General features: G+C 52.5%; 1 protein-coding gene across 1 annotated transcript in view; it reads left to right on the top strand.

Moving 5' to 3' along the window:
* The window catches only part of PRKCA (protein kinase C alpha), a 468,463-nt gene that overhangs the window by 447,510 nt on the left and 8,277 nt on the right, over nucleotides 1-12,676 (top strand). The window contains exons 16-17 of the mRNA XM_008067537.1: nucleotides 4,969-5,076; nucleotides 6,624-6,764. Coding sequence (XP_008065728.1) covers nucleotides 4,969-5,076; nucleotides 6,624-6,764 — 249 coding nt within the window. The remainder of the gene's footprint in view (nucleotides 1-4,968; nucleotides 5,077-6,623; nucleotides 6,765-12,676) is intronic.

Here is a 12,676-nt window from a genome sequence, read left to right as displayed (position 1 = left end):
TCAGGCTCATTTGCAAGCCAGCCATGAGAGGCTCTCCAGACCTTCCTGGGAGGCTTCCTTCCCGCTCTCACACCCCACAGAGCACAGGCTCCTGCTCTCCCACCCTGGTCCCACAGCCATCCTGTCGTTTCCATCGTTTTCCATCCTGCTTCTCAGAGCCAGCTAGCCTGTCTTCAAAACCCCTGTTGAAAATGCTGATATTCTTCAGAATGACACCTTGTTAGGGCACACTCCCCGCGGGGCCTCTGGAACGTTAGGTCAGGCCTGCTGGGAGTGTGTCTGGTGTGCAATCCAATGCTGCATGAAAGATGCAAAGAATTACACAGAAGTTAGATTAGAAAATATAGTTTAGCTGGGCTCGGTGGCTCAGCCTGTAATCCCAGCACTTAGGGAGGCCAAGTGAGATGTCAACTCGAAAAAAAAAGAAAGGAAAGAAAAGAAAATGCAGTTTATTTAGAAAGTAAATTAGAGAGGGAGAGAGAAAGAAAGGAGAATCACCTCCCCAAAGTAGGGGAGGGGGGCAAAGCTTAAGAAAACACGGCCTGGCCATAGCTCAAAGAGCACATGGTCACACCATTGCTTAGCAAGGCAACAGCGACTTGTTTCTTGTGGTTGTCTTTTTAACCTTTCCCCTTGATGGGGAAAGGTCATTAAGGTGATTGGGTGGTGGTCTGCTCCATGTCATCACGACAGGGCAGGTAAGTGCAGACACTGACCTTAGGTGATGGACAGCAGGCAGATGGGTGGGTTAGTCCCATGATTGCTGCCGTGGTGGTAGGCTAGATGGAAGACAAGAGGAGGGGTTTTTCCTGCAAGAGACTTGCCAGTGTCTCCAATCCACAATCTTCTTTAGCAAAAAGTTGGTCTTAGTCTCATCTCCGTGACTTCAGCCAGCCAAGGGACCTGAAAGTTTCTTAGAGATTATTATGCTGAACCATGAATTGAATGGTTGGGCCGTTGGACTGTCCTTGTCTTGCATCTGATGGAGATTTGCCGAGGGGGTAGAGTAGGCTGCCACTTGGCCTGCAGTAAAATGTAATTTTAAAATGTCTGAATGCCTCTTAAAACCTGTCTGTTGAAAATGTATGTCTGTCTAACCTGTGCTAGATTCAAAATGTGTCAGGGGTAAAGTCTAAGTAAAAAATGGCTGTGCTGAGGCACAAAGTCTATGCTGAACTGCGTGTATTCTAGGTTTCCACAGGTACCTCCTCTCACACCTGAAAGGCAGCCCTCATTCCAGTACACTGTGAGCACAGATCCCAGCTTGTGTTCCTCTAAGTCTTCGCCTTGCCTGCCTTAAACCCCTCTTTTTACTCGGAGCCTCTTCTTCGTCTTCCTCTCCGACTGCTCAGTGCAGACTTCCGTGGGTTCCTCAGTGGCGACTCAGCCCAGAGAGGAAAAGGAAGGCTCTGCCGGTATCGAGCACTGCCCCGCCAAGCTTCAGCAACCTCGGAGACCAGCAAGGGAACAGACTCCGTTGCTGAAAAGCGAGTTGTGGATGGGGTTGTGGTCCAGATTTGTCATCTTTAACCACAGAGGCCTGAAGATGAGCAGAAAGAATAGCTTTCTGCAGGGTCTTCTCCTTTGCTTTATTTATCAGCAGCAGCCAAGGGGATAGTTAGGTATAAGCAGCCCGAGTCTCTGTCAGGTCCTGGACTCGACAAGTATGATCGCTTCTGGGGCATGGAGAGTCGGCGCCCTCACGCGAGTGAGCACATTGTGCTGCAGGCGTTCCGAGGGTGCGTCGGGAAGGGCCAGCCCTCTCCCTTTCCTGTCCTTCCCGCCAGGGCTCTTTTGCTTTGACTCCATTCCTGCCAAATCGGTAGTTGTCACTTTGCCGCAGAACTTCCACCGAAGTGCCCATGGGTCTCTCCCGCCCCGACCCCAGATCACCCGTGATCTGCAGAGAAGTGTCGCAGGGCCACCCCAGGGACCACTGGCAGTCACTGATTCAGGAGTCGTCGTAAGACAAACCATCACTCCTCAAGGGTCTGTTTAAAACTCTCAAGTTACATGGTTGTTGAAAGGGAGCGGGGATGCAGCCCATTCAGAAGTGTTCACACTAACCTAAGGGTTGGCTTGGCTTGGGACATTGGATCCAGATTTGGAGAAATTTGAAAATGCCCTGGGAATGGGGGAAAGGGGAGAGAAGCCATCTCGAATAGTCATGTGCTAAGCACCTCGGTGGTAGGGTACCCTCCTTGGCCCCAGGCTAGGTAGCTGGAATTACTGGGGAGGAAACGGAATATGATATATAACTTGTCACCATCAACTGGCCTTTAGCAGCAAGGCCTAGTGCCCAGGGTGGCCTGGAGAGACACAACAAGAGCCATGACTCATTGCCTGGCCCGTGACTCTTAGCAAGTGGTTCAGAGAAGAAAAAGGTGATGCACACAGTTGTGTATGATAGATAGCACTGGTTACTGGAATACAGTGCTGGAAGCAGCTGTAAACATGCCACGAACCAGAGGATCAGGCATGACGTATGATCGCCTCAGTGGCTTTCAGCCTGTGTGGGAGGGCTGGCAGCTGCGGAGATGTTTGCAACAGTCAGAGAAAAACAAGCCACTCCAAATGATGCATCGAAACTTGAAGACAATATAGAAAGCCAGAGAATCCACATAAAAACAAGAGCAGTTTTTGTGTTTGGTAAAGGGAATGTAGCTGCTTCTATCTTGGATTTTCCCTCCCCACGGCATTACCTAATTTTAATTTAAAATGGGCCCCCAGGGAGCTCCATGATGGTCGTTGCTGCTGTTCACCAGCTATGTCTGACTTTCTTCCCTCCTGGTGAATGGGCTCATTGGCCTCATCGTCCTGAAATGAGAAGCACTTTCTCACGGTCTTGTTCAAGAAGGGTTCCTGGGGAAGGCTCCCTGTGTTTCTTGGGAGACCGTTCTGCGTAGGCCTTTGGCGGGCATTGTCTGGGACTGGCCCCTGCAGCATCTGTGCTGTGGGTGCTCGGCACCTCCAGAGGGGCTGGTTGGGTCCCCTGGCGTCTCTGTCACCGCTCAGCAGAGCACACCGTGTTTGGCCGGCTGTGCGAGTGAGCAGACTGTGCAGCAGCACAGAGCCTGAGCTCAGGCGCGCCCGGCACATTTGGCTTCAGGCTCTGCTGGAGCCATCTTGAAAGCCATGCTTTTCAGCTAAGGGCCCATGTTTTCACTCTGCACTGAGACCTGCAGGGCATGTCGCTGGTCCTGACCAGGGCCCATCGGCCATGTTGCAAGGGGTCGAGGAGGCTGGAGGTAGGCCTCTGCCCTGCTCGTCTCCAGGGCACGTTGGCACCCACAGAGAACATGCCAGGCTGAGATCAGATGTTGGGTGTCCCTGCGGGAGTGCAGTCCCAGTCCTGAGCAGAAGCCATACATTTGCTCTAGTTCTGGAAATCTCCCTGGCCAAAACTCGGCTGCACTTATGGACCACTGACGGGAAGACGAGGTGTCCTGTGGGTGCTGTCAAAAGGTGTCCGGGAGTGGCTGTGTGCTGTCGGCGAGGGAAGATGTGGCAGGCTGTCCTGGGGCTGAGCCCGCCGTGGCCCTGCCCCGCCCGCCTGCTGTGCTGCCGGAGCCGGAAGCAACGCATCCCCTGCTGACACAGTGGCTGTGGCGGGTGCTCCCCAGCTGACCTGCCCTGGGGCCTCCCCAGCGCCATGTGGCTCCTGGCATGGGCACTGGGCGTGGCAGGCTGCCCTGCCCTGCTGTGTGAGTCATTCTCAGGCAGGCGACAACTGGAAAACGTGTGTGCATTTCCAGACCTAAAGAGTGTTAAGTGGCACCAGGCCTCCAGCCCTCTGTCCTCCCATGCCCAGTCCTGAGGTGGGGTTCTCAGTAGCCTTGACGTCTTTCCCTCAGGGGTGTGGCTCTTGTGTGCCGACCCTGTGCCCAGTTCCTCCTCGGGGCTGGGCAGAGGCCTGAGGTTGGGTGGCAGGTTGGGATGCTTTGCAGGTGGTGGCTGAGGGGAGGATCCGCTTGGTTCCACTGCTCAGCACAAGGTCATTGGAACCAAAGGGGGACATCTAGGAATTTCCCATGAACCCTTCCTCCTGTGTACCATCCCACAGTGACGGCTCATTGGATAGACGCTTCTGGACTAATGACGTGGTGGAGGGAAAGCTTGGAGGGCCACGACCTGAGCTCAGCCTTCCCTCTTGGGGGATTCTTGAAGCCTCTCTCAAGAGGGCTCCCCTGCCCTGAACAGCAGTTCCAAGCAGCCCTCATGGGATACCTACTGGAACAACACAAAATATCAGGCCCTTTGTGTCCTCACCAGAAATGCCATGTTACAGTTGGAACCTGTATTTTCAAGAGTTGTGCACCCAGCCAGAAAGTGGTGGAGCTGGAATTCAGTTCCGGTCTGAACCCACCCGACTTTAAAGCCAGGAGTTGCCACGTGGCCACCTCCTGATCTCAGCGTGGCAACTGTAAGCCCAGTGGATGACCAGGGAGGGGCCATGGAGGCTGAGCCCCTACCTTGCCGCTGTGCAGGTGGCTGGTCCCTGTGGAGCAGCAGGAATTCCTGGGGATGTCCCCTCTGCCCGTGTTCTGAAGTCCCCGCCGCCCAGGTGCGGGCATCAGATCTGCCTGCCGTCCCCACCGTCTGAACACAGAGCCGTCTGTAACCTAACCTGATCCTGATTAGATTTTTAGCACACAATTACACGATTAAAAGATTAATCATAATTTATTTGCAAATCATCAAAAGCATTACTCAAAAACATTTTCCCTAAAGGTTGTTTGGGTTGCCTGGGGCAGGATAGTTAAAGAGACAGAGGGAAAAAACGGAAAATCATACACCGTCAACCTCATTAAAGATAATCAAATAAACCCGCGAGTGAACAGAGCTAACTGTGGCCCGAGGGGTGCTGAGAAGCCTGGCCTGTTTCTTGGTGCCGAATAGGACCTTCGGGTGCCATGCTGCTGAATCACTCTGCCTAAATATTTTTCATCTTTCCTTTTTCTGGAATAGCCCCCGTTTGATGGTGAAGACGAAGACGAACTGTTCCAGTCTATAATGGAACACAATGTTTCCTATCCAAAGTCCTTGTCCAAGGAAGCCGTTTCCATCTGCAAAGGAGTAAGTAGACCGGGATATCTCAGAGGGTCCCGGACCGGGAGGCGTGGCAGCCACTTCCCTGCACTTGTGAGAGAGAGGCAGGGCTGCCGCTGCCCTTCGGCCGCCAAGGCCGAGGGCTGGGTGCCACGCCGGCACAAGGGGAAGCGTGAAGGCCAGGGGAATGTTGGGACCTTCGTACTTCCTGGGGCCCTGGCGGCACCTCCGCACGCTGCGTTTGTGTCTTGCCCCTTTCGCCAGTGGTGGGGACTGCCGGACAGAGTTGCAGGCCCCCAGAAGCGCTCGCCCTCCTCTCCGCCTCACTTGGTGTGGCTTGGTTAGCTCTTTGTTCATCTTCCCTTTTTGAGGTCACACGTCCATGCGCAACCGAGCACAAGCCATCAGTGACCTGGCAGACTCGTTTTCAGAAAGCGATCACACCCATGTCGTTGCGTCCATATTAAGAAGCAGGCTTTCCAGCGCCCCGGCGTCCCTCCTGTCCTGTCCCACGGTCACTGCCTCCCCAGGTTATCAGCCCAGCTGCGTGGATTCCTCTTGCTGTTTTGAGCTTCCCACAGCTGGAACCTCACAGTGTGTGCTCCTGGCCCAGCTGCTTTCACTCAGTATTGTGCGCTGCTGTGTGGGGTTGCTGTGTAGTATTCCATGGTGTGAACATACTGTCGTGTCTCTCTCCGTTCTGCTGCTGGTGGGTATTTGAATTGCTTCTACTTTGGTTTGAGGCTGCGGCAAATAGTACTGCTGTGAGCCTTTGGACCGTGTGTTTCGATGAACATACAAGCACACTTTTGAAGAAGAAATGATAGGAATGGAATTGCCAGTTGTGACTTGCCTGGTTTCCAGTGGTCAAGTTTTAGGTCACAAGATTATTTTCAGACTTAGTGAGATGGAATGTAGCATACCCCTGACATTTTCTGGTGAGTTTGGGAAGCATTTGCTACATGTCTTCCAAGGGAAGGGAGCTTGGAGGAGACACTGAGGTCAGGGAGCGTTAGCTCCTGCCTCCAGAAAGCTCACGGCCAGGGTCTACCTCTGCATCCTGTTAGGCAAGTTACAGTCAACCCGTCGCCTACCTTGCTGCAGCATTTCTGATCCACGAGCCTATGATCGGTAGTCTGTTGAGACAGGCACAAATAGGGATCTGATGCTTGTTTCAGCCTCCTGTGCGATGCAGGACTGTGTGATACCTTTAGTACACACAGTTTTTAGTGGCTACATGCCGTTTGCCAGGCATGCGTATAGAAGGGCAGCTCTAAAATAGATCATGTGTACAGATGCTGTTTAAATTCTTCTCACTCTTCTTGCTGTGGGTTCAGACTGCTTCCCTGAATCCTGGCTTTGAAACCCACTACAGGAAGGCCTGTACGTGTCAGCATTGTCCGTGTGAGTTGCCTTCACTCCTTGCAAGCCCCTGAGTTGCTGGGGGAACTTCCTGTTCCGCTGTCCAGGCGTCCATGCCATCAGGGCTGTAGGGAGCACTGGACAGGCGGGAGGTCCTGTCTCTGCAAAGCCTCTCTCACCCAACATTCCCCTTCTCTCCTTCCACCCTCTAGCTGATGACTAAACACCCAGCCAAGCGGCTGGGCTGCGGGCCCGAGGGTGAGAGGGACGTGAGAGAACATGCCTTCTTCCGGAGGATCGACTGGGAGAAGCTGGAGAACAGGGAGATCCAGCCACCGTTCAAGCCCAAAGTGGTGAGCTCAGAAAAGCACACTTTTTCCTGGACCCCAAGTCCCCCAGTTCTGGAGTGTCCTACTCAGCCCTGGTCTGGGAGAGAGGAAGCTGGTGACCCTGGCCTCTGCAGGGTGGGAAACAGCCACACTGTCCTGTGGTCTGAGCATCAAGACTCCTACTGGCTTTGGAGAGCAAGGGGGAGTGAGACAAGGAGGGGGCCAGCATGTCCGGACCTCAGCAGGACAGCTGCAGAGCACCCCTCAAGCCCCTAGAGTGAGGGCCAGCGGCCCTGGGGACTGGGCTTTGTGGACTCACATGCCGGCAGAGCTGGATCACAGCCCATGTCCTCGGCAAGACGCAGGCTTTGTGTCTGCTCTGGCTTTCCTGGGCATGTCTTGTACCAAGGGAACTCTGAGTCGTGGCTCCACTGTGGCCAACTCACAGGCAAGCCTGACGTGGCTTCCCATCGACCATAGGCCCCACTGCCAGGGGTGTGTGTACCCCCCAGTTTTGATGTTGCTACCTTTATTCAGACTCTTTCTGTTTGATTCCTGTTTTTTATTTTTTGAGTTGGAGTCTCACTCCACTGCCCAGGCTGGAGTGCAGTGGCACGCTCACAGCCACCCTACCATCGACCTGCTGGGCTCCGGCGATCCTTCCGCCTAAGCCTTCCAAGTAGCTGGAACTACAGGCGTGCGCTGCCATGCCTACCTATTTTTTTTCTTGTAGAGACGCGGTCTCACCATGTTGCCTAGGCGGGTCTCAACCCTGCAGGCTCAGGTAGTCCTCTCGCCTCAGCCTCCCAAAGTGCTGGGGTGACAGGCTTGAGCCACCATGCCCAGCCTGATTCCCATTTTTAAAAATGCATTTAACAAACACTATTCCGGGCCTTCTTCTCGGTGCCTTACAAATATCAACCAATTCATCGAATCCTCCCCACGACCCTGTGAGATGAGTACTATGGTCCCCAGTTTACAGTGGTGAAAACAGGCACAGAGAGGCTGAGAAACTTGCTGGAGGGCACACAGACGTTGGGGATGGAGCCAGAATGAGGTCTGTATCCTCACCCATGGCACAGCCACTCCATCTCAGGGACTGCCCTGATTCCAGTTCTGCCGGTTCTGACTTTTGACTGCAGCTAGGGGAGCCTTTCTGCCAGCCTTTAGCCTCCCCTGCCACTTCGCAGTTCCCTCAAGGGAGTCTGCTTTCCCTGCGTCCCATTTCTAAGGACCGGCCAGACTGAGCCTTCCGGCTCTGCCGCCCTCCTGGCTAGTGTCGGGCCGCCCCTGCAGCGCCCCTCCTCCAAGACGGTGGCGAGAGCTGCTTCGTTCGCAGTCATACTCAGAAGCACCCACCATACTGGTTTGACCTGAATCCATCTCCTCTGACAGGGGCCCTTGGAGCAAGCCAAGGGGACCCCAGGGTGGCAGAGTTACTGCCTGGGCAGCACCTCGCTTTGTTCTTGGAGAAGCAGCATCCTCCTCACACAGGCCTCTGTGTCCTCTCCTCCGGGAATAAGGCCGCTGGTGGCGAGCCGAAACTTGATTTTATTGTTCTCAGGTATATTTAGCACAAACCGAAGGAAAACTGAGATGAGTCAGGTCAGTGGACTTCCTCCTGAATCATCATTTCAACCAGGGTCCTCATGTGCCTGCCACTCCCTTCTCCCTAGGCACCCGGGGTACTGCCTGCAGGGGGCTCTCCTAGGACCCTGAGCCTCAACGTGCAAAACCTGGTGCTGGGAGGCGGGAGCATGACAAGGCAGCGCGACCAATGGCCTCAACAGAAAACTCTGTTAGGCGGTGGTTCCTTTTTCCCCTTTTGCCTCTTGTCTTGATCTGTCTTCTTACGTTGTGAAGGGTATGCAAGCGTCTTAAACACAGCTTAGTTTCATTACGGGAAAGACAGAGATGCACACTGACCTTGCGTAAGGGCTGCGTAAGATACAATTACTTGTCAGTCACTTTCCAGAAAGAGACGAATTGTACCAAAGCCAAGCATGTTTTTTCCTACTTAATCCCACCTCATTTTAGAAGGAAGTATTTATTTGGATAGTCTGCCACTTTTTGTGCCTACTTGGTCCTAAACTCAGATGTAGGGAGAACAAGAGGATGGCTTGGCTCCTGCCGCCAAAGAGTGCAAACTGTTTCCTGTGGGCAGTGGACATCCCTGGAAGCAAAGTTGTACTCGTGGCAAGCAGCTGAGTTAGGAGCAGTGTTCACTTAATTTTTATTCCTGGAGTGCTGTTATTTGTTTGCTTGTTTTTCTGAGTGCTGGGTAAAATAAAAACAGAAGATATTGCCTTTGGCAGTGAAGAAACAGCCCCGAACTCGCAAGTGGAAGCAGGAGTAGTAGATCCAGGCCCTAAATTGAAGGTTTTACTTGCAAGGCCATGCTTGGCAAGAGCTGTCACCAGAAGGAAGTGAGAGACCCCACCTGCTCACAGAGATCTCTCAGGCAGAAGCCCGTGTTCTTCCGGGAGCCTGTGTGTCAAGGGCAGAGAGGCTAGAAAGAACAAGAGGGCTGGGGGCAGGGTCACGGGAACAACGGGACAGCAGTGGGCGCCAGAAGCTCGCAGGGACAGGCAGGTGTTTTACTGCAAAGCGGAGAGAGTCAAGGGCACCACGGTCACTGGGGCACGCCTGGTCTCTGGAAAGGCAGCAGAGGACCTCCTGGAGCTTGGTCTCCGCCGGTGCCTGTGGCGTGCTGCATGCACAGGGCAGGGTGAGGCTCCAGATCTCAGAAGAGGTGGCGTGTCTCCCAGGACCGTGCTTCACGTGGTGCTGTGCCGGCCTAGAAATGCCATGCAAAAGCAATTCCCTGGGGACGTGTGGAATGGAAGGACACCGGAGACGCCAGCGCTGCAGTGTGCACTGTGGTAGCCCGAGCAGGGGGAGGACCAGCCGCATGTGAATGACTCTGTGTATGGTTTACCAGCATCCTCTCTGGAAAGCGCACTGTAATTCCCCGATCCAGCCCTAACGGAGAAGTCAGGAGCTTACGATAAAATCCAGAGCTGAGCCTCCCCTGACAGACGGTTTTGTTACTCCAAAGAGAGACACCATGATGCTAGCCTTATTGCACCGCTGAAGAAACAACCAAGCAGAGGCATGGCGAGAGACTCTTACCCACCTGTGCAAGCAGCCCACGGCTCAGAGGGTCTTGCCGCTGAGCAGTTTTTATAACCCTGGCTGCCCAGCCTTGTCTGTTTAGGTCCAGTTTGCTTGATGCTTTTTTTGGCAAGTGCTGGTGAATCCATTTCCCTGAAACTTATGGAATTAAGGAATGGTAGCCTTGCAGGCGTTCTGCTCCTGGCTCTCATTGGAGTAAGCCTTTGCTGCTGTGAAATCCTGCAGCAGGATTCCATGTCCTCATAGTCATTGCCGGGTGTTTCTGCAGAGCAGGTTTGTGCTTGTAGGACCAGGCATCTCCATCTTTGTTTTATTTTTAAGGTTTTTTTGAGCCGCCAATGAAAGTTTATTCCAAAATCATTGACTTCCCAAAGGAGGGCAGAGAGACTCTGTCGCTGGACAGCCATGAAACTTATCCAGGAGAATCGGGGTTCCCATAGGGGGCTGCCTTTTTATCAACTTCCTAATTGTCAAAGTGACACTGCTGGAGTTAACCTTCAGACCCAAGCTCCGTGCAGGATGTGAAATCCCACCACAGAAGGTGTTTCACATGCTGGTACCATCAGGAGACTTGCACGGGACTTTCCATCTCACATTCAGGTCAGGATCTGCAGTGTAGCCATGGATTGAGTTCTGTGTGAGGCCACACAGGAGTGGAGAGAGGAGAGTGACAGCGTCAGGCATGCGCGAGTGTGGCCACCTCCCCCAGCAGTGGCCACTTCTCCTAGCAGTGGCACATCTGGAGACTCAGAGTGAGGGAGGAACCTCCCCGAGGCAGCCAACGGTGGGCAAGTCCAGGCCCAGACAGAGCCATATCTGTCCCCAAAAGGCCTCCGTGCACCACGGTGAATCTGAAGTCGTGGCAGCATTGAGCCTTGTTTGTGCTTATTTTGTGACGCAAAAGCAGAGTCGACGGTAGCCAGCTTCACCTCTGCTCCCCCAGAGCTGAGGCCGACCCAGGACCCTCTCTTCCTCTTTCTGAGCAAAGCATGAGGCGAGCGGGCACCACCGGTCTCTTCAGGGAAGCGTGACATGGAGACTGCCACTCCGCAGAGCCACGGGTCATCAGCTGGGCGCTCACCAGACATTCTCAACAACAAACCAAGTCATCAAAAGAGGCCTGCTAATGTTCAGAAGATGCCAAGTGAGAGATGCTTTTTTTAAAGTGTAACTGAGATGTCACCTCTGGAAAGGTTAGTCTCCAGTTGCTGAAGAAGAGAGAGTCCTCACCCCACCTGCACCCAGGAGCCGACGGCCACCAGGGGAAAGAAAGTTCTTGCTGTCTGCTCGGCCTGAGACACACAAGCTGCACGACTCCAGCCGACTGCCACTTTGAATTCTGCAGGCTGTTACTCTGATTTTTATTCATGCGGATAAAATGGCCAAGAACAGCCTTCAGATACCCACCGCTGGTGCCCACGAGGAGTAGCAGTGTGCTGGCGCTGGGAGAATGACGTGCATTGATTTTTCTTTTTTTAGTTCTTTCCACTAGCACTCAGGAGCAGAAATGCTAGTTCGCAGGCAAGCCAGAAACATTCAGTTTATAAAGTTAACACAAGAAGTGTATTCCAGAGTGCACAGGCAGGCAGAGCACTGTGGAAATAGATCTTTCACAAGTGGCCTTTTTTGGAGAAATTGCTGTGGTTAAGTTATTTTATCAGAAAGAGGAAAAAATAGAATAACTTTCATCAAGATTTTGTCACCTCTGTGCAAGAGCCAGAGAAAGTAAGAGCACTGGGGACAAAGGTGGGTGTTGCTGCGAGGGAACGCACCTCTGGCTCCTTCCCCAGTCACCATGAAGCCCTTTATGCATGATGCCATCAGCTAGATTGGCGGCTCAGCGATCACTGCATTGTTGGAGTTGAGGCAAAGTCATTTTTTATTTTTAAAAAATTTTATTTTGAAATAATTTCAGATTTTAGACTTGCAGAAGAGCCAGGAAAGTAGTATAGAGAATTTCTTTATACTACCAGATTCTCTGGATGTTAACATTTTGCTGTGTTTGCTTTATCATTTCTTTTTCTATATCTCTGTATTTTTCTCTGAATCATTTGAGAGTAAGTTGCAGCTATAATGCCCCTTTACACTTAAATAGTTCCATGTATGCTTCCTAAAAATGAAGATACCTTGTAGCAGGAAGTCCTTTCAATAATCACCCTGAAAAGTTATTTATACAGCGCAGCCACTGTCCAGGCAGAAGAGGTGGGCCCCGGTGTGACTGTCTCACCAATTCAATGCCACAGGCAGCGTGGGCTGCACCATCAGCTCTGTCGGTAGCAGGTAGCTTCATTCTCCTGGCCTTGCCATCGAGCTAGTAACAGTGATGTCAGCTAAAACAGTTCTCAAGACCCGGGCAGCTCTGCCGACAACATACAAACGCTCACCAGTCTTGGAGACCAGAATAAGTCATGTCATGCTGCATTTAGGTTTGATTTAAGCCTCTAAACCAGTCTAAGGCAGCATCTTTTACTTGGTTAATTAAAGGCAGGCAGTTTTTCCTGTTCTTTGATATTTACTCTCCCAAGTACTTTTCTGCTTAGAAGAGAAATTGCAAGAAATGAGACATTTAAACAATCAATCAATATAAATCAGTCTTGCCATTATAAGCCTCGAGGAGTTTCAGTAGAGAGTGGCGGTGTAAATACAGACTCTGTATTCAGGCTGTATGAATTGACAGGTTCCCATTGTTGCAGTGAAGGTCAAAAATGGCAGTCATAAACCGGGCTTGGTGGCTCAGCCTGTAATCCTGCACCTGAGGGAGGCTGAGGTGAGTGGATTGCCTGAGCCCGCGGGTTCGAGAC

The sequence above is a fragment of the Carlito syrichta genome, unplaced genomic scaffold, assembly GCF_000164805.1.
Source record: "Carlito syrichta isolate Samal-C Ts95f unplaced genomic scaffold, Tarsius_syrichta-2.0.1 Scaffold309696, whole genome shotgun sequence".
Taxonomy (NCBI): domain Eukaryota; kingdom Metazoa; phylum Chordata; class Mammalia; order Primates; family Tarsiidae; genus Carlito; species Carlito syrichta.
The sequence above is the reverse complement of the archived record's forward strand: the minus strand, read 5'-3'. Positions and strand labels throughout refer to the sequence as shown.